This window comes from Pseudophryne corroboree, chromosome 7 (genome assembly GCF_028390025.1).
Source record: "Pseudophryne corroboree isolate aPseCor3 chromosome 7, aPseCor3.hap2, whole genome shotgun sequence".
Classification (NCBI taxonomy): Eukaryota; Metazoa; Chordata; class Amphibia; order Anura; family Myobatrachidae; genus Pseudophryne; species Pseudophryne corroboree.
The window spans coordinates 380,419,963-380,445,289 of record NC_086450.1 but is presented as its reverse complement, the minus strand read 5'-3'; the positions used below and the strand labels follow the sequence as shown (position 1 = coordinate 380,445,289).

Below are 25,327 nucleotides of genomic sequence, written 5' to 3'. Positions count from 1 at the left end.
AACAATATTATACTTTTTTATATTTATTGTTATTGAAAGTAAGTTTAGTGCTTTTTTACATCTCTCTTATTTATTGTAGAAGTAAGTGAGCAGGATCCATGGACAGCAGGTGAGCAGCGAGTGTTGTGTAGTGAGACCCAGTATGTACTATATAGGGAGAGACAGGATATGATTGGGGAAGAGATGCAGAATGTCTGTTAATGATAAGTTTATATTATTACTACAAATAATGTATTGACAGGTAGTTTTAATTATTAAAATGGGAATAAGTTTACAGATAAAACACCCTGATGTCCCGGCCTCAGCCCCTGAGTTTATTATACAGTATTTCATCTTCTGCCAATAGGTCAGTTGTACTAATTGTCATCAATAAAATATGATGTATTGAGGACTATTAACATATGGAAAGTATAGATAAAATGAATGTAATTCAGCGTATCACAACTTTATACCAATGTTTAACATACAGCGTTAGGTGACAGTAATAAAGATTATCCTAGACGGGGTACAGAAGTGACTATAGCTGAGATGCAGTAATACTGAGACACAATGTACAGATATGGAGGTGTAATTCTGTTACATATATCTTCCTCCCATCAAGGTCATCTCCTGGTCCTTCCACCTCTTCCCAGTACCACCAGCGGAAGAGGAAGAGAGGGACATGCGGACAGTATGGAGAAGAGCAGTAAGTGGACAATTTTATCTTATTACAGATACACAGTAAAAGTACTTATACATTATATAGATAGTGCTACAGGGTAATATTACACATATTGCTAATAACATCTGTAACACAGTAATTCCCCCTGTGCTGGAGATGACAGTGTCCTACATGAGACATACAAGGGCCTCTTTCTGCAGTGCTCTGACAGCTGCCTGAAGTGACAGAATGACAATAAATAGGGATATAAATGGGTGTGTTGTCACCCAAAATAGTGTGGATGATATAAAAGTTGGGCAGATATCTGTCTCTGCATAGATATTATATAATAATCACACATTGTGCAGAAAACAGTAACACATAACAGATCTGTATTGCGATACGTCATCCTGTAGCATCTACTAAACTGTGATTTATCTTTCCCCTCCCAGCTCATCATCTGGATCTCCAAGCCCCTGCAAATGGAGAAGAGGACGGATCGTCAGCGAGGTGAAGGCTCCCTTCCTGCAGCCGGAGGAGCGGGCGGCTTTTTATGACATCCTGGGTAAGCCATACTGCTCATATCACTGTATCCGATGTACATGTATTGTCACAGCCTATCTCACCTTTTATTCATAGTTATAGGGACAACACAGTCCAACCCCAGTAAGCAAAAATGTTCTAGAGAGCTGTAAACGTGTTGTCTATCTGTGGACATCCTCTGGTATATAGGGAACGATAAGCTTAGGGACTCCTGTCCTGTTCCCATAAGCCTGTTCCCTGGATGGTGCAGCAACCTATTTCCCTGCAGTGATAAGAGTATTACTGACTGTCCATCCATAGATCTTCCATAGAGCACCGATGAACAGCTGGGGATAGAGAGCTCTCCCCTACCATGAGCAGATGTGAAAGCCAGGTCTCATGTTCCGCCAGTATGAGGCAATGGGGTCCCTATTTACTATATGGGAGATATATATTATTAAGCAGGAGCTTATTACACTGCTGACAGCCTCTTTAGGTTCATTGTAAAATATAAATTATGGGTGATTTCTGAAGATGCAAAAATGCAGCCACAGAGGAGATGCTGTATCTGATGTCATGCACCTGTGTTTGTGTATTACACCTGTGTGTAAGGGAAAGTACATGACCTAGTACAGTGAGAGTGTTACATGCTCAGTGCAGGCAGTCATTAGGAGTGCACATTATATTATTCCCAAAAGTCAGAGCAGGAATTAGATTTGCAGAATGAGATAATTAGAGGTGTACATGTAATAGGGTGACGCACAATCTCACCTGTGTGACGTATAACACACCCCATCAGGACACTGTAGTATAGATGCCGGTGTCTGTACTGAGTTGGAGAGGTGATATAATAATGTATCAGAGTGCAGTGGAAGTGATGTATATAAGACTCATTGCATTACTGTGGGGTTTGTAGTCATTCCAAAATATCAAATTGTGACCCATGTAATGAAGACCCAGTGCGATGTGTGCTGAGCGAGGGGGGGGGACAGGGCCGCTCACTTCACACAGCAGTGAAGTGAGCGATCTACTAGATTTGGCATACATGCATTCCAAATCTAGAGTCAGCGATAGTGACGCGCTAGTCAGACTGATTAGAATTTACGCACGGATCTCCCCCCTTGACTCTCTCTGCACATGTTATATTTGCCCCACCTGCACTGCACATGGTTTTGCCCATTAGAGAACAATTTTGCTACCGCAATCAGGTCTGAATTAGGCCCTAAAGCGCTGCACATGTGCATATTATGAGGAGAATAGATGACACTTATTATAATGTTTGATAATATGGTGCAGTTGGAATATAAATTACCTATATTACTGTAAATTGGGATAATAATACAATATACAGCAGCTTGGTAAATAGACATTACTATGTATATTATTATATGTATCTGTGGTAAGAGATGAAATGTAAAAGTGGCCGCCATATTGCAGACTGCTCAGTCCCTGGTACACAAAGTGTAGGTGTATAGTCTGTACTACACTGAGGGGGCAAAAAGACCTTTATGTAATGCTGTAGATTATACACTCTCAGTACAGATGGTTCTGACTTGATATAAATGTATATATAGACTATCCTGGCTGAGTTATTATTATCTATTTTAGAGGACGACCACATCAAAAACTTTCTTCTCCAGAACACCGGCCTGAGGATGTCTGACAAGTACCTCCTTGCTATGGTACTTGTCTACTACAAGCGGGCAGGCCTGAAGACAGAGGAGTATGGGAGGAATTTCTTCACTGCCCTGTAAGTATCTCATCAATTACCTGAATTGCAGAGGTTTTACTCCAATTAATGACTTTGTACCAGAATTTACTGATAAATTTGGTCCACTAATTCCCAGCCCATCAAACTGGGTCATATACAATCTTCTCTTGCAATTACCCCCTTTCCCATAGCGCTAGCTGGCTCCCTCCTATGTACACAAGGACTGGTAGATATTGTTAGCATTATTACAGGTGGAATATTAATCATAGCCAGGAAAACCACTGTTAAAACAGACTGATACAGCACCAAGTCACCAGGGAGAAGAGAGTGCAAACAAAGTCAAATTTAGCATGAAAGTAAAAACTGACCTCTCAGTGCTCACAGCTAATCCACAAGTCCATATTATGTCATCTACATGACTCCTCCATACAGCCTCATGCAAACTGGCTTAACCCAATTTCTGTTCCTATCACCTTATGTCTCTTCTGATGTATGTTCTAGTTACTGTCTCTTATTATATTATATGTACACTGTTACTTACTTATACCCCTTTTCCACTAGCTCAAAAAACACGGGTAAATGCACGGGGGCGCGCATTTACCCGTGTTTTTTGCAAGTGGGAAAGGGTAAACCCGGATCAAGTGACCCGTGAATCCTACCCGGCTATTTACCTGGGTAGGACACGGGACTGATCCGGGTAGGGTTGTAGTGTAAACGGGAGCCGTGTCGATGCGACACGGCTCCCATTTACACTGTATGGAAGGGCGGCGCTGGGAGATCATGTGATCTCCCTGCGCCACCCCTGCCGCGTCACTAGAAGCGTCACAAACCCGGCATATGCCGGGTTGTGACTGCTGATGGGAAAGGGGCCGAGCACGGGTCGCAGCAGGGGGCAGCTCCCGTGTCAGGCTCCCGGCTGCGACCCTTGCTTGTAAGTGGAAAAGGGGTATAACTGTCCATGTGCTGTTCCAGGTTCTTGGCAAACCAGGTAGAAGAGGACGAAGCTTTCAGAAGAGAGATCTACCCCTGGGCCCTCGGCTGGACATGGAGGACAAAGATGAATCACCTGCATCAGAGAAGAGACAGCTTGCTGAGGAGGATGGACTTCAGAGCCGTGGTGGATCGGGCCACCTGTGATCTGGTTAGTAGTAATAAGGGATAAGAGACGTATTTGGACCTGGCAGTAAATATAGAAGTTAGACTATACAGCATTGGATATAGTACTGTATAATGGGGGGAATGGGTGTGTACTGGGTGGAGACTTACTGCATGCTCAGTTCTGCAGCTCACTTTCTATGACTTGGCTTTTAGTTAGGAGTCCAAAGGTAAACTTTTTTTTAATTATATTAAATGCCTATATTATGTGAGCTACTATATAAAATGTTAATTATAAAGAAGGATTTTGAGATAGCAAATGGAATCGCACCCTTCATAAGTAATTACATATAAATGTTGCACATGACAGTTCATTTAAGCTGTTTGAAAGCCGAAATTGGTTTTCAGTTCCACCTGATACACCCCACTCCTTCCCCCACCAAAAATATATACTGCGTCTGACAGGTGAGAAATGGCCATCCACAGCCAATGTATATTATACTGTCCCCAGATAAAGATAGCAGAGTTGTGTTTAACATGAATGGAAAAGAAGAAAAAAGGGCAACTAGTTATGTTATTCTTATCTGCCAGCAGTTTATGTTTTTCACAACAATGATTTAAACTAAAATCACAATAACAATAGAATTACAGCTGTTGGTTAAGAGTCTAAGTTGAGAAGAATAGTTTCATGGATGCTTATATCATTATAGGTCATGGCGGAATACCCTTTTCACTGGGTCTGGTTGAGGACTCGGCCATTACACCACGGCTGGGCCGTACGCTGGTACCACAGGCACTGGCAGGAGTACCAGATACGAGGCCCAGAGAGCAGCCCTCTACCTTGCGCTCTCTGCAGTGCCACTCTTGGCCAACCAATCAAGTGGGAAGTGGTCGGGAATAACATCTGCCGACAGTCAGAAGATGAGCCCGAGATCATTCTAAAGGTCATTGTCCAGTAAACATCTCCGGTGAGTAGAGTGAATGGTACAGAAAATATTATTGTTTCTAGTCCAAGTTGTCTTATTAAGTTGTTTCACATAGGACAATTACAAACGGGATGTAGTCATGTGACTGGCGGTCACAACACCTACCCCCACAGTACATCCTGCCCTGAGAATCCCAACAGTCGGCATGCTGACCAGCAGGGACTATTCCCACTCGTGGTTGTCCACGACACTCATAGAGAGTGTCGCCACCGAGCCCGCAAGGGGTTTGTTGCGGGTGCCCCCCATGGCATTCCGCTGCTGGGATACACATACCCAACCCCTACCCACTACTGATCAATATTAAAACTGTATCAGATGTGGTCTGAGAAGTGTAGGAAAGATCCTGTCTGGGTACAGGGGACATACACTGCAGGTATGACCACCTCTGCCACAGTAAGAAAAATAAGAATTTACTCACCGGTAATTCTATTTCTCGTAGTCCGTAGTGGATGCTGGGAACTCCGTAAGGACCATGGGGAATAGCGGGCTCCGAAGGAGACTGGGCACTCTAAGAAAGAATTAGGACTACCTGGTGTGCACTGGCTCCTCCCTCTATGCCCCTCCTCCAGACCTCAGTTAGGGAAACTGTGCCCGGAAGAGCTGACACAATAAGGAAGGGATTTGGAATCCCGGGTAAGACTCATACCAGCCACACCAATCACACCGTACAACTCGTGATACTATATCCAGTTAACAGTATGAACAACAACTGAGCCTCACGAACAGATGGCTCATAACAATAACCCTTTAGTTAGGCAATAACTATATACAAGTATTGCAGACAATCCGCACTTGGGATGGGCGCCCAGCATCCACTACGGACTACGAGAAATAGAATTACCGGTGAGTAAATTCTTATTTTCTCCGACGTCCTAGTGGATGCTGGGAACTCCGTAAGGACCATGGGGATTATACCAAAGCTCCCAAACGGGCGGGAGAGTGCGGATGACTCTGCAGCACCGAATGAGCAAACTCAAGGTCCTCCTCAGCCAGGGTATCAAACTTGTAGAATTTTGCAAATGTGTTTGAACCCGACTTAGTAGCAGCTCGGCAAAGTTATAAAGCCGAGACCCCTCGGGCAGCCGCCCAAGAAGAGCCCACTTTCCTCGTGGAATGGGCTTTTACAGATTTAGGATGCGGCAGTCCAGCCGCAGAATGTGCAAGTTGAATCGTGCTACAGATCCAGCGAGCAATAGTCTGCTTAGAAGCAGGAGCACCCAGCTTGTTGGGTGCATACAGGATAAATAGCGAGTCAGTTTTCCTGACTCCAGCCGTCCTGGAAACATATATTTTCAGGGCCCTGACTACGTCCAGTAACTTGGAATCCTCCAAGTCCCGAGTAGCCGCAGGGACCACAATAGGTTGGTTCACATGAAAAGCTGAAACCACCTTAGGAAGGAATTGGGAATGAGTCCTCAATTCCGCCCTATCCATATGAAAAATCAGATAAGGGCTTTTACAAGACAAAGCCGCCAATTCTGATACACGCCTGGCCGAGGCCAAGGCCAACAGCATGACCACTTTCCACGTGAGGTATTTTAGCTCCACGGTTTTAAGTGGCTCAAACCAATGCGACTTTAGGAAATCCAACACCACGTTGAGATCCCACGGTGCCACTGGAGGCACAAAAGGGGGCTGAATATGCAGCACTCCTTTAACAAAAGTCTGAACTTCAGGCAGTGAAGCCAGTTCTTTTTGGAAGAAAATCGACAGAGCCGAGATCTGGACCTTAATGGAACCCAATTTTAGGCCCATAGTTACTCCTGACTGTAGGAAGTGCAGAAATCGACCGAGCTGAAATTCCTCCGTTGGGGCCTTCCTGGCCTCACACCAAGCAACATATTTTCGCCATATGCGGTGATGTCTTACGGTCACATCTTTCCTAGCTTTAATCAGCGTAGGAATGACTTCCTCCGGAATGCCCTTTTCTTTTAGGATCCGGTGTTCAACCGCCATGCCGTCAAACGCAGCCGCGGTAAGTCTTTGAACAGACAGGGCCCCTGCTGCAGCAGGTCCTGTCTGAGCGGCAGAGGCCATGGGTCCTCTGAGATCATTTCTTGAAGTTCTGGGTACCAAGCTCTTCTTGGCCAATCCGGAACCACAAGTATAGTTCTTACTCCTCTCCTTCTTATTATTCTCAGTACCTTGGGTATGAGAGGCAGAGGAGGGAACACATAAACCGACTGGTACACCCACGGTGTCACTAGAGCGTCCACAGCTATCGCCTGAGGGTCCCTTGACCTGGCGCAATATCTTTTTAGCTTTTTGTTGAGGCGGGACGCCATCATGTCCACCTGTGGCCTTTCCCAACGGTGTACAATCATTTGGAAGACTTCTGGATGAAGTCCCCACTCACCCGGGTGGAGGTCGTGCCTGCTGAGGAAGTCTGCTTCCCAGTTGTCCACTCCCAGAATGAACACTGCTGACAGTGCTAACACATGATTTTCCGCCCATCTGAGAATCCTTGTGGCTTCTGCCATCGCCATCCTGCTTCTTGTGCCGCCCTGACGGTTTACATGGGCGACCGCCGTGATGTTGTCTGACTGGATCAGCACCGGCTGGTGTTGAAGCAGGGTTCTTGCCTGACTTAGGGCATTGTAAATGGCCCTTAGTTCCAGAATATTTATGTGTAGGGAAGTCTCCAGACTCGTATATAGTCCTTGGAAGTTTCTTCCCTGTGTGACTGCCCCCCAACCTCGAAGGCTGGCATCCGTGGTCACCAGGACCCAGTCCTGTATGCCGAATCTGCGGCCCTCTAGTAGATGAGCACTCTGCAGCCACCACAACAGCGACACCCTGGTCCTTGGAGACAGGGTTATCAGCCGCTGCATCTGAAGATGCGATCCGGACCACTTGTCCAACAGATCCCACTGAAAGATCCTTGCATGGAACCTTCCGAATGGAATTGCTTCGTAAGAAGCTACCATCTTTCCCAGGACTCGCGTGCAGTGGTGCACCAACACCTGTTTTGGTTTTAGGAGGTCTCTGACTAGAGATGACAATTCCTTGGCCTTCTCCTCCGGGAGAAACACCTTTTTCTGTTCTGTGACCAGAACCATCCCCAGGAACAGTAGACGCGTTGTAGGAACCAGCTGCGACTTTGGAATATTCAGGATCCAGCCGTGCTGTTGTAGCACTTCCCGAGCTAGTGCTACTCCGATCAACAACTGTTCCCTGGACCTCGCCTTTATAAGTAGATCGTCCAAGTACGGGATAATTATAACTCCCTTTTTTCGAAGGAGTATCATCATTTCGGCCATTACCTTGGTAAATACCCTCGGTGCCGTGGACAGACCAAACGGCAACGTCTGGAATTGGTAATGACAGTCCTGTACCACAAATCTGAGGTACTCCTGGTGAGGAGGGTAAATGGGGACATGCAGGTAAGCATCCTTGATGTCCAGTGATACCATGTAATCCCCTTCGTCCAGGCTTGCAATAACCGCCCTGAGCGATTCCATTTTGAACTTGAACCTTCTTATATAAGTGTTCAAGGATTTCAAATTTAAAATGGGTCTCACCGAACCGTCCGGTTTCGGTACCACAAACATTGTGGAATAGTAACCCCGTCCCTGTTGAAGGAGGGGTACTTTGGTTATCACCTGCTGGGAGTACAGCTTGTGAATCGCCTCCAGCACCGCCTCCCTGTCTGGGGGAGTAGTTGGCAAGGCTGATTTGAGGAAACGGCGAGGGGGAGACGTCTCGAATTCCAGCTTGTACCCCTGAGATACCACTTGTAGAATCCAGGGATCCACCCGTGAGTGAACCCACTGGTCGCTGAAGTTCCGGAGACGGGCCCCCACCGCACCTGGCTCCACCTGTGGAGCCCCAGCGTCATGCGGTGGACTTAGAGGAAGCGGGAGAGGACTTTTGTTCCTGGGAACTTGCTGTTTGGTGCAGCTTTTTCCCCCTACCTCTGCCTCTGGGCAGAAAGGACGCGCCTTTAACCCGCTTGCCTTTCTGGGGCCGAAAGGACTGTACCTGATAATACGGTGCTTTCTTTGGCTGTGAGGGAACATGGGGTAAAAATGTCGACTTCCCAGCCGTCGCTGTGAAAACGAGGTCCGAGAGACCATCCCCAAACAATTCCTCACCCTTGTAAGGCAAAACCTCCATGTGCCTTTTAGAATCCGCATCATCTGTCCACTGCCGAGTCCATAATAGTCTCCTGGCAGAAAATAAGAATTTACTTACCGATAATTCTATTTCTCATAGTCCGTAGTGGATGCTGGGAACTCCGTAAGGACCATGGGGAATAGCGGCTCCGCAGGAGACTGGGCACAAAAGTAAAAGCTTTATGACTAGCTGGTGTGCACTGGCTCCTCCCCCTATGACCCTCCTCCAAGCCTCAGTTAGGATACTGTGCCCGGACGAGCGTACATAATAAGGAAGGATCTTGAATCCCGGGTAAGACTCATACCAGCCACACCAATCACACCGTACAACTTGTGATCTGAACCCAGTTAACAGTATGATAAACGTAGGAGCCTCTGAAAAGATGGCTCACAACAATAAACAACCCGATTTTTGTAACAATAACTATATACAAGTATTGCAGACAATCCGCACTTGGGATGGGCGCCCAGCATCCACTACGGACTATGAGAAATAGAATTATCGGTAAGTAAATTCTTATTTTCTCTGACGTCCTAGTGGATGCTGGGAACTCCGTAAGGACCATGGGGATTATACCAAAGCTCCCAAACGGGCGGGAGAGTGCGGATGACTCTGCAGCACCGAATGAGAGAACTCCAGGTCCTCCTCAGCCAGGGTACCGAATTTGTAAAATTTAGCAAACGTGTTTGCCCCTGACCAAGTAGCTGCTCGGCAAAGTTGTAAAGCCGAGACCCCTCGGGCAGCCGCCCAAGATGAGCCCACCTTCCTTGTGGAATGGGCTTTTACAGATTTTGGCTGTGGCAGGCCTGCCACAGAATGTGCAAGCTGAATCGTACTACAAATCCAACGAGCAATCGTCTGCTTAGAAGCAGGAGCACCCAGCTTGTTGGGTGCATACAGGATAAACAGCGAGTCAGATTTTCTGACTCCAGCCGTCCTGGAAACATATATTTTCAGGGCCCTGACTACGTCCAGCAACTTGGAGTCCTCCAAGTCCCTAGTAGCCGCAGGCACCACAATAGGCTGGTTCATGTGAAACGCTGAAACCACCTTAGGGAGAAATTGAGGGCGAGTCCTCAGTTCTGCCCTGTCTGAATGAAAAATTAGGTAAGGGCTTTTATATGATAAAGCCGCCAATTCTGAGACACGCCTGGCTGAAGCCAGGGCTAACAGCATGACCACTTTCCATGTGAGATATTTTAATTCCACAGTGGTGAGTGGTTCAAACCAATGTGACTTTAGGAGACTCAACACTACATTGAGATCCCAAGGTGCCACTGGAGGCACAAAAGGAGGCTGTATATGCAGTACCCCTTTGACAAACGTCTGAACTTCAGGCACTGAAGCCAGTTCTTTTTGGAAGAATATTGACAGGGCCGAAATTTGAACCTTAATGGACCCTAATTTTAGGCCCATAGATAGTCCTGTTTGCAGGAAATGCAGGAAACGACCCAGTTGAAATTCCTCTGTAGGGGCCTTCTTGGCCTCACACCACGCAACATATTTTCGCCAAATGCGGTGATAATGTTTCGCGGTTACATCCTTCCTGGCCTTGATCAGGGTAGGGATGACTTCATCTGGAATGCCTTTTTCCTTCAGGATCCGGCGTTCAACCTCCATGCCGTCAAACGCAGCCGCGGTAAGTCTTGGAACAGACAAGGTCCCTGCTGGAGCAGGTCCTTTCTTAGAGGTAGAGGCCACGGGTCCTCCGTGAGCATCTCTTGAATTTCCGGGTACCAAGTCCTCCTTGGCCAATCCTGAGCCACGAGTATAGTTCTTACTCCTCTCCTTCTTATGATTCTCAATACTTTGGGTATGAGAGGCAGAGGAGGGAACACATACACTGACTGGTACACCCACGGTGTTACCAGAGCGTCCACCGCTATCGCCTGAGGGTCCCTTGACCTGGCGCAATATCTGTCTAGTTTCTTGTTGAGACGAGACGCCATCATGTCCACCTTTGGTTTTTCCCAACGGTTTACAATCACGTGGAAGACTTCTGGGTGAAGTCCCCACTCCCCCGGGTGGAGGTCGTGTCTGCTGAGGAAGTCTGCTTCCCAGTTGTCCACTCCCTGTTAGGTTCCTGGTGCTCAGAACAAGGGAGATGTTATGAAGCGAGTCCAGAGCACCAGGACGTAATGCTGGGAAAGGGGAATGGAAAGGGAATAGCCCCTGGCGCCCTAACTCCGTTGTCTCGCCCGTGTTATCAGAAATCCCCTGCGAGACTATGGTTGCTTGAGCCCATGGCAGCCGCGTTTGAAGGGCGGATTATGTCTGCCCAACTCCGATGCCCCCTCAGGTCTTAATGGGAGACAAAGGGAAATCCGAGACAGGGTGATAACAAGGGGCCCTCTGACTAAACAACCAGGCCAGGGGCTACAAGCTAACTAAACTTAAACCAGAAGTATGTGCGGACAAACCGCCAGGGAAAAGGACAACCAAAATCCACTAATCCGTTACTCCTACCCAGCACCGCTGGATACCAGAGTGGATTTGTGGGAGCGGAATCCTCCGCAAAAGCTCCGAGACTCAATATAACAAATAATAAATAGTAAGCGGTCAAGCCGCAACACACGGCTACGCCGCGACTCACGAACACCACAGGATGTTAAAGGTGCTCGGTCAGGACTCCAGGAACAGATGACAACTTCCGAGTACTGGACCACTGAGGACAGGAACGACCGGATAGAGCAGGACTGGAAACACTCTCTGCAACAGATACAGCAAACAGGAAGCTCAGGAACTAGCAGGAACCAAGCTCAGAACTCAAGCAGACTGAAAACCCAGAAATATCACCAGCATCTGCGAACTGCAATCAGCCAGCATATAACAGAGAGGCCTAATTAATAATCCAGTGCAGCTGGCCTATTGCAGGACTCCAAGCTGACAAGATGCAATTAGCAGCCAGATGAGGCTGAACACATGGGAACAAGCTGCAATTGCACAGACTCACCAGCGGCAGCAGACAAGAGTAATCTAAAACAGAGCAATGGGAAATCCTGGCATGCAAGACAACTAAATAAACATAAAATAGAAATGAACCACTACCTGTGGTTCATAACAGTATCCCCTCCTTAAGGGTGAGCTCCGAGCACCCCATGACACCCACGGGGAACATAAACAGAAGTATAACATAAAATACATAACAAAAATGCAAAACAGGAATGAGCCACAGCCGTGGCTCATAACATTACCCCCCCCCTTGAGGAGGGGTCAAAAGACCCCAAAATTCAGACTATCCAGAACAAGGGATACAAAAAAAAAAAAAAACCTGACACACTGGTCTAACATACAAGAAAACAAAAACAAGCTGTAGCAACAACTTGTAACAGTGCCCTCCCCCTAACGGTGGCCACAGGACACAAGACAAGGAGAAAAAAAAAATCTCTTTTTTTTTTTTTTTTAAATCAAGGCAAGAGTCAAAAAATTATTTCTTTTTCTTCTTCTTCTTTTTACAAAGCTCTTTAGGTCTGACCAAGGTAATTCCCCAAACATTGTCTGAACTGATGGTACCACCCAGCAAGGCTGCGTTCAAATCAGGGACAGGTTTCTTACCCTTGGGAGCTGAACTTTCTGGTAAAGTACTATTATTAGAAGAAGAAGAAGTCAAAAAAGCACATCCTGCAGTCAAAACATCGGGCTGGGACTCTTGTGCAGAGTTTACAGTATTTGGTGGACTCTCAGCAGACAAGACGGGTGACTTAAAAGATACGGTTCCAAAGAAATTGGTTCAGGTTCCTCTAACAATTGCATCACAGAATGCTAGGGGATCCTGAAGAATGGGATCTTCAGCTTTCATTAGGCTGGTTGCCCACTCAGAAGGCTCTCCTCTAAAAGAATAAATCAGATAGAGCCCAAGGTTTTCTGAAGTGATGCCCAGAAATGGTCTAGACAACATAATAGTGTAATAGTGTTTGAAAAGCGCCAGAAATTGGGCGAAGTCCCCATCAAAGGTTATGGATGTTGAGATATCAGAGTCAGGATCTGTTTCCTTCTCATCTGACTGACTGGAGTGCTTTGCTAGGACCTGGTCACTATTGACCTTACTCGAGGCTGAGACTCTCTGAACCCCACCCGGGGCTGAGACTTTCTGAACCCCACCCGGGGCAGTGACTTTCTGAACCCCACCCGGGGCAGTGACTTTCTGAACCCCACCCGGGGCAGTGACTTTCTGAACCCCACCCGGGACAGTGACTTCCGGGAACCCAGCTGGGGCAGTGGCCTCCGGGGACCCCGATGGGGCAGTGGCCTCCGGGGACCCCGATGGGGCAGTGGCCTCCGGGGACCCCGCTGGGGCAGTGGCCTCCGAGAACCCCGCTGGGGCAGTGGCCTCCGAGAACCCCGCAGGGGCAGTGGCCTCCGAGAACCCCGCTGGGGCAGTGGCCTCCGAGAACCCCGCTGGGGCCAGCACCTCGGATTCTTTTACTGGGACCGGGCCGTTGGCCTCCCTGACTGGGATCGGGCCATCGGCCTCCCTCTCTGAGTCGATAATTATCGAAAGTTCTCCCGGGACTATGACTTCCGGGACTTTTGCTGAAGCAATAACGTTCAGATCCTCCACTAATGCTATGCTTCTTAAGTTCTTTCCTGGGGAAGCGACTTCTAGACCCTTCTTTGGGGCTGCGTCTCTCGAGACCCCACTTGGGGATATTACTTCAAAGATCCCTTCTGAGGTTTTGCTTCTCGAGTTCCCCTCAAGAACTATGGTTTTAGAGACCCTTTCTAGGGTTGCGCTTTTCAAGTCCCTACCTGGGGTAACAGCTTCTGAGACCCCTTCCGATATGGACACCTGAACTATAATATTTGATGTCCCTCTATAAGCTAGGGCATCAGGTACCGCTCCAGCACTCTGGGCATCGGGTACCGCTCCAGCACTCTGGGCATCGGGTACCGCTCCAGCACTCTGGGCATTGGGTACCGCTCCAGCACTCTGGGCATCGGGTACCGCTCCAGCACTCTGGGCATCGGGTACCGCTCCAGGACCCTGGGCTACGGGCACCACTCTAGGACCCTGGGCTACGGGCACCACTCCAGGACCCTGGGCTACGGGCACCACTCCAGGACCCTGGGCTACGGGCACCACTCCAGGAACCTGGGCATCGGGCACCACTCCAGGAACCTGGGCATCGGGCACCACTCCAGGAACCTGGGCATCGGGCACCACTCCAGGAACCTGGGCATCGGGCACCACTCCAGGAACCTGGGCATCGGGCACCACTCCAGGAACCTGGGCATCAGGCACCACTCCAGGAACCTGGGCATCAGGCATCACTCCAGGGACTTGCAACTCCGCTTCCACAGGAACCTCAAGAGAGGAGAGAAACATTCTCTTTTGATTCCTGAATCTATAATGGGGCTCCCTTGCCCAAGGACCCCAATTATAGGACAGAGAGCTTTTTTGTGTGGGTTGTGTGACAAGTGCCTCTGCCACAGTAGAGACAGGAGTAGGTCTTGTATCATGACTCAACTTGGCCAGAGGGCAAGACTCGTCACCACAGTTTGGCTTGCGCAACTCACAGGTCTGCAGATAATGGCCTAAACCCCCACAATATAGGCATAAGTTTAAGTTTCTGCGACGCAGACGCTCCTCTTCTGAGAGCCTGGGCCGCAGAAAACTTTTAAACCTTTTCTCTTCAATTAGACCAGAGGATTCTCTTGTCACCATACTGTGAGCAAGAGTCTCTTTAGAGATAGATGTACTCTCAACGACTTCTGGCAAAATGAGCAAGATTTTAGTCAGAAGGTTTTGCAGTTGCTTTAGGGATTGCTGCAAAACTTCTAGTCGCTCTGGTCTCAAAGCACTGAATACAGAGTTCAGAGCTGCGAGAGATGCCTGCAGGGCTTGCATAGTAGACATAGGATTTAAAACTAGACGAGACAAGACAAGACAAGGCAAGACAAGGCAAGACTAAATTTTGCTAAACAAAACAAGACCTTTTTTTTTTTTTTTTTAAACACCGGACTGGATTCTAAACACCGGACTGGATTCAAAACACCGGACTGGATTCAAAACACCGGACTGGATTCAAAACACCGGACTGGATTCTAGACTAGACACTGGACTGGGCCAAAAAAGAAAAAAAAAGTTATTTCTTTTTTGTGGTATGGCTGGTGATAATGTTAGGTTCCTGGTGCTCAGAACAAGGGAGATGTTATGAAGCGAGTCCAGAGCACCAGGACGTAATGCTGGGAAAGGGGAATGGAAAGGGAATAGCCCCTGGCGCCCTAACTCCGTTGTCTCGCCCGTGTTATCAGAAATCCCCTGCGAGACTATGGTTGCTTGAGCCCATGGCAGCCGCGTTTGAAGGGCGGATTATGTCTGCCCAACTCCGATGCCCCCTCAGGTCTTAATGGGAGACAAAGGGAAATCCGAGACAGGGTGATAACAAGGGGCCCTCTGACTAAACAACCAGGCCAGGGGCTACAAGCTAACTAAACTTAAACCAGAAGTATGTGCGGACAAACCGCCAGGGAAAAGGACAACCAAAATCCACTAATCCGTTACTCCTACCCAGCACCGCTGGATACCAGAGTGGATTTGTGGGAGCGGAATCCTCTGCAAAAAGCTTCGAGACTCAATATAACAAATAATAAATAGTAAGCGGTCAAGCCGCAACACACGGCTACGCCGCGACTCACGAACACCACAGGATGTTAAAGGTGCTCGGTCAGGACTCCAGGAACAGATGACAACTTCCGAGTACTGGACCACTGAGGACAGGAACGACCGGATAGAGCAGGACTGGAAACACTCTCTGCAACAGATACAGCAAACAGGAAGCTCAGGAACTAGCAGGAACCAAGCTCAGAACTCAAGCAGACTGAAAACCCAGAAATATCACCAGCATCTGCGAACTGCAATCAGCCAGCATATAACAGAGAGGCCTAATTAATAATCCAGTGCAGCTGGCCTATTGCAGGACTCCAAGCTGACAAGATGCAATTAGCAGCCAGATGAGGCTGAACACATGGGAACAAGCTGCAATTGCACAGACTCACCAGCGGCAGCAGACAAGAGTAATCTAAAACAGAGCAATGGGAAATCCTGGCATGCAAGACAACTAAATAAACATAAAATAGAAATGAACCACTACCTGTGGTTCATAACAGTATCCCCTCCTTAAGGGTGAGCTCCGAGCACCCCATGACACCCACGGGGAACATAAACAGAAGTATAACATAAAATACATAACAAAAATGCAAAACAGGAATGAGCCACAGCCGTGGCTCATAACACTCCCGGAATGAACACCGCTGACAGTGCTGTCACATAATTTTCCGCCCAGCGAAGAATTCTTGCAGCTTCTGCCATTGCCCTCCTGCTTCTTGTGCCACCCTGTCTGTTTACGTGGGCGACTGCCGTGATGTTGTCCGATTGGATCAATACCGACTGACCCTGAAGCAGAGGCCTTGCTTGACTTAGGGCATTGTAAATTGCCCTTAGTTCCAGGATATTTATGTGAAGAGACGTTTCCATGCTTGACCACAAGCCCTGGAAATTTCTTCCCTGTGTGACTGCTCCCCAGCCTCTCAGGCTGGCATCCGTGGTCACCAGAATCCAGTCCTGAATGCCGAATCTGCGGCCCTCTAGAAGATGAGCACTCTGCAACCACCACAGGAGAGACACCCTTGTCCTTGGAGATAGGTTTATCCGCTGATGCATCTGAAGATGCGATCCGGACCATTTGTCCAGCAGATCCCACTGAAAAGTTCTTGCATGGAATCTTCCGAATGGAATCGCTTCGTAAGAAGCCACCATCTTTCCCAGGACCCTTGTGCATTGATGCACTGACACTTGTCCTGGTTTCAGGAGGTTCCTGACTAGCTCGGATAACTCCCTGGCCTTCTCCTCCGGGAGAAACACCTTTTTCTGGACTGTGTCCAGAATCATTCCTAGGAACAGTAGACGTGTTGTTGGAATCAGCTGCGATTTTGGAATATTTAGAATCCACCCGTGCTGACGTAGCACTACCTGAGATAGTGCTACTCCGACCTCTAACTGTTCCCTGGACCTTGCCCTTATCAGGAGATCGTCCAAGTAAGGGATAATTAAGACGCCTTTTCTTCGAAGAAGAATCATCATTTCGGCCATTACCTTGGTAAAGACCCGTGGTGCCGTGGACAATCCAAACGGCAGCGTCTGAAACTGATAATGACAGTTTTGTACCACAAACCTGAGGTACCCTTGGTGAGAAGGGTAGATTGGGACATGGAGATAAGCATCTTTGATGTCCAGAGACACCATATAGTCCCCTTCATCCAGGTTCGCTATCACTGCTCTGAGTGACTCCATCTTGAATTTGAACCTTTTTATGTAAGTGTTCAATGATTTCAGATTTAAAATCGGTCTCACCGAGCCGTCCGGCTTCGGTACCACAAACAGCGTGGAGTAATACCCCTTTCCCTGTTGTAGGAGGGGTACCTTGATTATCACCTGCTGGGAATACAGCTTGTGAATAGCTTCCAATACTGCCTCCCTGTCGGAGGGAGACGTTGGTAGAGCAGACTTCAGGAACCGGCGAGGGGGAGACGTCTCGAATTCCAATTTGTACCCCTGTGATACTACCTGCAGGATCCAGGGGTCCACTTGCGAGTGAGCCCACTGCGCGTTGAAATTTTTGAGACGGGCCCCCACCGTGCCTGAGTCTGCTTGTAAAGCCCCAGCGTCATGCTGAAGACTTGGCAGAAGCGGGGGAGGGCTTCTGATCCTGGGAAGAGGCTGCCTGCTGCAGTCTTTTTCCCCTTCCTCTGCCCCGGGGCAGAAATGAGTGGCCTTTTGCCCGCTTGCCCTTATGGGGACGAAAGGACTGAGTTTGAAAAGACGGTGTCTTTTTCTGCTGAGAGGTGACCTGGGGTAAAAAGGTGGATTTCCCAGCCGTCGCCATGGCCACCAGGTCCGATAGACCGACCCCAAATAACTCCTCCCCTTTATACGGCAAAACTTCCATATGCCGTTTGGAATCCGCATCACCTGACCACTGTCGTGTCCATAAACTTCTTCTGGCAGAAATGGACAGCGCACTTACTCTTGATGCCAGGGTGCAAATATCCCTCTGTGCATCTCGCATATATAGTAATGCATCCTTTAAATGCTCTATAGTCAATAATATACTGTCCCTATCCAGGGTATCAATATTTTCAGTCAGGGAATCCGACCAAGCCACTCCAGCGCTGCACATCCAGGCTGAGGCGATTGCTGGTCGTAGTATAACACCAGTATGTGTGTATATACCCTTTAGGATATTTTCCAGCTTTCTATCAGCTGGTTCCTTGAGGGCGGCCGTATCAGGAGACGGCAACGCCACTTGTTTTGATAAGCGTGTGAGCGCCTTATCTACCCTAGGGGGTGTTTCCCAACTTTTACTCTAAGCAGCTCAGGAGAGCTACCTAGCATGCACCCTTCTCGGCCGGGCACAAAAATCTAACTGAGGCTTGGAGGAGGGTCATAGGGGGAGGAGCCAGTTCACACCAGCTAGTCATAAAGCTTTTACTTTTGTGCCCAGTCTCCTGCGGAGCCGCTATTCCCCATGGTCCTTACGGAGTTCCCAGCATCCACTAGGACGTCAGAGAAATGGACATTGCATTTATTCTAGATGCCAGTTGGCAAATATCACTCTGTGCATCTCTCATGTAAAAGACTACGTCTTTAATATGCTCTACAGTTAGCAATATAGTGTCCCTGTCAAGGGTATCAATATTATCAGACAGGGAATCTGACCACGCAGCTGCAGCACTGCACATCCATGCTGAAGCAATAGCCGGTCTCAGTATAATACCTGAGTGTGTATATACAGACTTCAGGATAGCCTCCTGCTTTCTATCCGCAGGCTCCTTTAGGGCGGCCGTATCCGGAGACGGTAGTGCCACCTTCTTTGACAAGCGTGTGAGCGCTTTATCCACCCTAGGGGATGTCTCCCAACGTATCCTATCCTCTGGCGGGAAAGGGTACGCCCTTAGTAACTTTTTGGAAATTACCAGTTTCTTATCGGGGGGAAACCCACGCTTCATCACACACTTCATTTAACTCTTCAGAAGGGGGAAAAACCACAGGTTGCTTTTTCTCCCCAAACATAATACCCTTTTTTGTGGTACCAGGCTTAATGTCAGAAATGTGCAACACATTTTTCATTGCCGTAATCATGTAACGGATGGCCCTATTGGAATGTACACTAGTCTCATCGTCGTCGACACTGGAGTCAGTATCCGTGTCGACATCTGTGTCTGCCATCTGAGGTAGCGGGCGTTTTTGAGCCCCTGATGGCTTTTGAGACACCTGGGCAGGCACGGACTGAGAAGCCGGCTGTCCCACATCTGCTATGTCATCAAACCTCTTATGTAAGGAGTTGACACTGTCACGTAATTCCTTCCACATATCCATCCACTCAGGTGTCGACCCCGCAGGGGGTGACATCACATTTATCGGCACCTGCTCCGCCTCCACATAAGCCTCCTCATCAAACATGTCGACACAGCCGTACCGACACTCCGCACACACACAGGGAATGCTCTGACTGAGGACAGGACCCCACAAAGTCCTTTTTGGGAGACAGAAAGAGAGTATGCCAGCACACACCACAGCGCTATAAATCACAGGGATGTACACTATAATGAGTGATTTTACCCTATAGCAGCTATATATAAAGTATTTGCGCCTAAATTTAGTGCCCCCCCCCTCTCTTTTTTACCCTATTGAGCCTGGAAACTGCAGGGGAGAGCCTGGGGAGCATCCTTCCAGCGGAGTTGTGAGAGGAAATGGCGCCAGTGTGCTGAGGGAGATAGCCCCGCCCCCTTCACGGCGGACTTCTCCCGCTTTTTTTATGGATATATGGCAGGGGATTTTACACATATATAGTCTTAATGACTATATTATGTGTATTTTTTGCCAATGTAAGGTAATCTTATTGCAGCCCAGGGTGCCCCCCCCCCCCCAGCGCCCTGCACCCATCAGTGACCGGAGTGTGAGGTGTGCATGGGGAACAATGGCGCACAGCACTGCAGCTGCAGCTAATGAAGACCGGAGTCTTCAGCCGCCGATTTCCTGGACGTTCTTCTTGCTTCTGGCTCTGCAAGGGGGACGGCGGCGCGGCTCCGGACGACTGAGGCTGGGCCTGTGTTCGATCCCTCTGGAGCTAATGGTGTCCAGTAGCCTAGAAGCCCAAGCTAGCTGCAAGCAGGTAGGTTCGCTTCTCTCCCCTAAGTCCCCCGTAGCAGTGAGTCTGTTGCCAGCAGATCTCACTGAAAATAAAAAACCTAAATATACTTTCTTTTCTAGAAGCTCAGGAGAGCCCCTAGTGTGCATCCAGCTCGAGCCGGGCACAGATTCTAACTGAGGTCTGGAGGAGGGGCATAGAGGGAGGAGCCAGTGCACACCAGGTAGTCCTAATTCTTTCTTAGAGTGCCCAGTCTCCTTCGGAGCCCGCTATTCCCCATGGTCCTTACGGAGTTCCCAGCATCCACTAGGACGTCAGAGAAATCATTATTAATCTCCTGCCCGGACAGATGAATGAAGTTCTGGGTGCTAGATAAGAAAACATTGGGCCTAATTCAGATGTGGTTGTTCTTGCTGTTGCCATTTACAATTTTGACTATATGCTAATATGGGCAGGGGCGAACCGGAGCATAGGGACACCTACTGCTGTCACATCTTTCCACCAGACAGCGTACAACTGCTCATACATCGGTACCATCGTGAGTGCCTCTGTGGACGTGCAGGCTGAGCTGCTCTCCAGTAACCATGACACAGCTACATTTACTAGTGATGAGCGGATTCGGTTTTACTCGGTTCTCAAAACCGAATCTTATTGACTCACTGATGTCACGTGTTTTGGATAGCCAATAAGATTCGGTTTTGAGAACCGAGTAAAACCGAATCCGCTCATGAGTGACATTTACCCGACCACTCCCCATTACCACCCTCAAACGCGGTCTTCCTGTCACTCACTTTGCAAGTAATTTCTCTGTGCGCCCGCAATTGCAATTCAATCGCTGTGCGTGCGTACTGTGACTCAGATGCATGTGCAGTATGAAAACATCGATCGATGTGCGTGCAATAGCCGCTTTGTGACCGCATCTGAATTAGGCCCAATGTGCTTACCTGGTATAACATTAATCAGCACTCTAACATTGCCTGGTTCTATAACAGAAAATAAAGGATCTGTGCTATATATACACTAGCAACCTATATCTATTTGTAAAAGATACTTTTAGTAGTATTTATAGCTATAAATGCCTTTTATTTTATTACTATATATGTGATTTATTTGATCTTAAATTGTAATATTGTATTTGCTTCATGTTTAATGCTTAAATGCATATTAATAATTAGCGTGCCTGGTGTGGTTATCTGCCACATCTAATCACATATTATTCCACAGATCCTTTTATTTATGGTTATAAGGTGACATACCGGACACACACCTTTTGGAACATATTGCTGTCGGTCTATATAAATTCACTATTAAGTTTTAGTAATAACTATTTCACTTTAATGGTCACATTTCTTTACTAGCACCTGACATTATTTATATATGTGTTTGGTTCTACTACAGGTTGAGTATCCCTTATCCAAAATGCTTGGGACCAGAAGTATTTTGGATATCAGATAGTTCCGTATTTTGGAATAATTGCATACCATAATGAGATATCATGGTGAAGGGACCCAAGTCTAAGCTCAGAATGCATTTATATTTCATATACACCTTATACACACAGCCTGAAGGTCATTTAATACAATATTTTTAATAACTTTGTGTTTAAACAAAGTTTGTGTACACTGAGCCATCAGAAAACAAAGGTTTCACTATATCACTCAAAAAATGTATTTCGGAATATCCGTATTTCGGAATATTTGGATATGGGATACTCAACCTGTGTATATGGAAACCTATATGGCTGCAGGGAAGTCCTTTTACATCTTTATAAAGCCTCTCCCCTTCACAGCTCAGGTATAACTGTGAATTAACCTTTTTAATTCTGGAAAATAAATGAAAACAAGTAAAAATGTTATGTCCAATTAACTTTGACAATCTTTTATAAATAATTTGAAGGTGACAATGTTTAGCAAACGACAATAATAAACCACTCTTATAATCAGGCTGTAAATCTTCTCTGATAACGTAAAGGGAACAAGAGACTGTGTGCACTCTCCAAAAGGAGGGGACGCCCCTGTGGATTCACTGTATTTATATAATCCCACTCCACAATTAGTGCTCACTCTAGGTGCAGGTTGGTGATCAGTGAGGAGGGCATAGTTACATTTTAAATGTGATATATCACTAGGCTACAGTAGCTTCAGCAATACATCACGTCTAAAATGTTACCCTTCCAAATGTAAATATGCCTCCCTCACTGATCAGTACCAGCACCTAGAGTGACACTACACAGTGTATGTACTCATGTGCCTAATCTACCCAACTCCTGTCATGGCAAACCTATGGATCGCTGAGCACGCCACCATCCTGTCCTGCATCTCCATTCCCCGTACAGCTAGGCAAGCACACTTGCACAAAGAAGGTGTGTGATGGCACAAGAGTATTTGCACTGAAGTGTTACACTTTGCAGGTTGGTAATTATCCTTTCTGTGTAATAACATGTGGTACTGTATATCTGTTTCATATATGTTTTAGAGCCATGATGAAGAGGAGACCAGACGAGGAATGATGAAGAGTATTACACCACATACACTACACTACACCACACCACACAATAGTACCACAACACTGTTACTTACATTAGTCCCTTTAGTATGCCCAGAGGAAGGGCAGTACAGCAGCCATGGTTCCTCGCAGGTTTCCTCCACAGGGGGTTTTGTCTGTCCTGAGTGCTGCTGTACACTCTCCATGAGTGATAGGCTGTAACTGCTAGAGTTACATAGTAACATATAGTTAATATCGCTGCATATTTTATTATTTAGTATAATTCTAAATTCTAGTTTTATATTTTTAAATACTATAATAAAAATTAACATAAGTAATAAACAATAATATAGTCAATAGTATTTTAAGCAAATATTTTATTATTTAGTATTCGTTTAGACCTAGCTTATATAATACTTTTTCAATTAATAATATAATAAAATATAACATAGAATCACAAATAATTAGTTTAACATAAATTGTAAATATATAATTTTTATAAATAGTCATTAGTATTTAAATATATCTTTTTATTTAACACTAATGCAATTAGAACTTTGTTTTTATTACACTTCTCTGTTAATACTATAATAAAATATAACATAAAATAAAACATTTTTTTAATAAATTATAAATATATACAATAGGTATAAATTATAATAGTCATTAGTATTTTTATATTTATATTATATAGCACTAATTCAATTTGACCAGTTTTTATTATACATTTCAGTTAATATAATAAACTAAAAAGCGAATAATAAATATATATATATATATAATAGTTATAATAGTATAGTCATCAGTATTTTTATATATACTTTATTATTAAACACTAACTTAATAAGAACTTAGATTTTAATATACATTTCAACAAAATAATAAAATGGCAGTTTCTAATAAATTTTATATTTATTTTTAATCTTATATTTTGTCGAAGTCATTTATTTGTCTCTTTCTGAGTTTCTAGTTTGTTACGGACAAAAAAACAGAAAGATGCAGAATTCTGTGATGTTACTGGTTATGGCACCTACGTATGAAAGCAGTGCGGTTCCTACACTGTGTACAGCCTGATATGACAAATATGTTGCTGCAAAACACAATCCTTAAGGTTACCAGTGTCTGCCAAGCCTGTAATGCAGGTCACACGCGCCCATTCTACTGCTCAGTGTGAGTGCCAGGCAATAGGGATAATGCCCAACTTTGCCATACATGACGGTCACAACATGTGCAGCATCACTGGGGCCTGTTAGTTCCATCATAAGATGAAGATAGGAGACATCTGCAGACAAATTCAACTGTAGTAAGAGATATACTCAATAATGAGTCTATCGATTTTGTTAATGAGCCATCACCTTTATTTTTAACCATGTTCATGCCCATTGCAGAGAACTATGATTGTGCAGCATGTATGGCCATTTTAATAATACAGGTTATAGCTGAAAGCTGGGACAGCAGCTGGTCATATTGCTCACACCTTTAAGTCACAAAAACATGCCCAGTGTGACAGAGAAGGGACACCAGCTGGGGGAGCCGTGATCCCAGGAGGGATGCAGAATTTTATTTTTATGTAAACAGAGGAGACAGGGCACTCGGCAGTATTTCCCAATAACCTTTTGCCCATGCCCTACAGCAATAGGAGGCATGGCCCCTCTCTCCTCCCTGATAGCCCCACCTCCTTACTCACAGCTTCGTCAGGATCTATCTGGTTGCCTGCTTCCTCTATAAATGGTATGGGTGTATTAAAATAGGATTTTAATACCTACCGGTAAATCCTTTTCTCTTAGTCCGTAGAGGATGCTGGGGATGCTTCAAGAACCATGGGGTACAGACGGGATCCGCAGGAGACATGGGCACTTTAAGACTTTAAAAGGGGTGTGAACTGGCTCCTTCCTCTATGCCCCTCCTCCAGACTCCAGTTATAGGAACTATGCCCAGGAAGACGGACATTTCGAGGAAAAGGATTTATTTAATATTTAAACTATGGTGAGATACATACCAGCTCACACCTCAAAAACGCCGTACTACATGGCATTCAACAACAACGCATGCAACGGCATGACCAACATCAGCCACAGACTGACTGTACTTAACTCAACATGAGTGTAACCAAACCAAAACTGCAGAAACAGCCCACACTGGGACGGGCGCCCAGCATCCTCTACTTACTAAGAGAAAAGGATTTACCGGTAGGTATTAAAATCCTATTTTCTCATACGTCCTAGAGGATGCTGGGGATGCTTCAAGAACCATGGGGTTTATACCAAAGCTCTAGAACGGGCAGGAGAGTGCGGATGACTCTGCAGTACCGATTGACCAAACAAGAGGTCCTCCTCAGCCAGGGTATCAAACTTGTAAAACTTTGCAAAGGTATTTGAACCCGACCAAGTAGCAGCTCGGCAAAGATGTAATGCCGAGACCTCTCGGGCAGCCGCCCAGGATGAGCCCACCTTTCTGGTAGAATGGGCTTTCACCGATTTCGGTAACGGCAATCCTGCCATAGAATGAGCCTGCTGAATCGTATTACAGATCCAGCGCGCAATAGTCTGCTTGGAAGCAGGAGCCCCAATCTTGTTGGGAGCCCACAGGACAAACAGAGCCTCTGTTTTCCTAATCTGCGCCG

The 25,327-nt window shown here is 46.5% G+C and overlaps 1 protein-coding gene across 1 annotated transcript; it reads left to right on the top strand.

Moving 5' to 3' along the window:
* Positions 1 to 23,011, top strand: LOC134943743 (speedy protein 1-A-like). The gene is made up of 7 exons (XM_063932411.1): positions 1 to 109; positions 602 to 685; positions 1,093 to 1,205; positions 2,771 to 2,912; positions 3,846 to 4,014; positions 4,679 to 4,936; positions 22,696 to 23,011. The coding sequence occupies exons 1-6, from the start codon at positions 99 to 101 to the stop codon at positions 4,925 to 4,927; spliced, it is 768 nt and encodes a 255-aa protein (XP_063788481.1). The 5' UTR covers positions 1 to 98; the 3' UTR covers positions 4,928 to 4,936; positions 22,696 to 23,011.
* The last annotated feature ends 2,316 nt before the right edge of the window (positions 23,012 to 25,327 follow it).

Excerpts from the sequence above, each read along its gene's own strand:
- LOC134943743 (XM_063932411.1), top strand. Across the intron at positions 2,913-3,845 it reads AGGAATTTCTTCACTGCCCT|GTTCTTGGCAAACCAGGTAG; the intron begins GTAAGTATCTCA and ends GTGCTGTTCCAG. Across the intron at positions 4,015-4,678 it reads ATCGGGCCACCTGTGATCTG|GTCATGGCGGAATACCCTTT; the intron begins GTTAGTAGTAAT and ends ATATCATTATAG.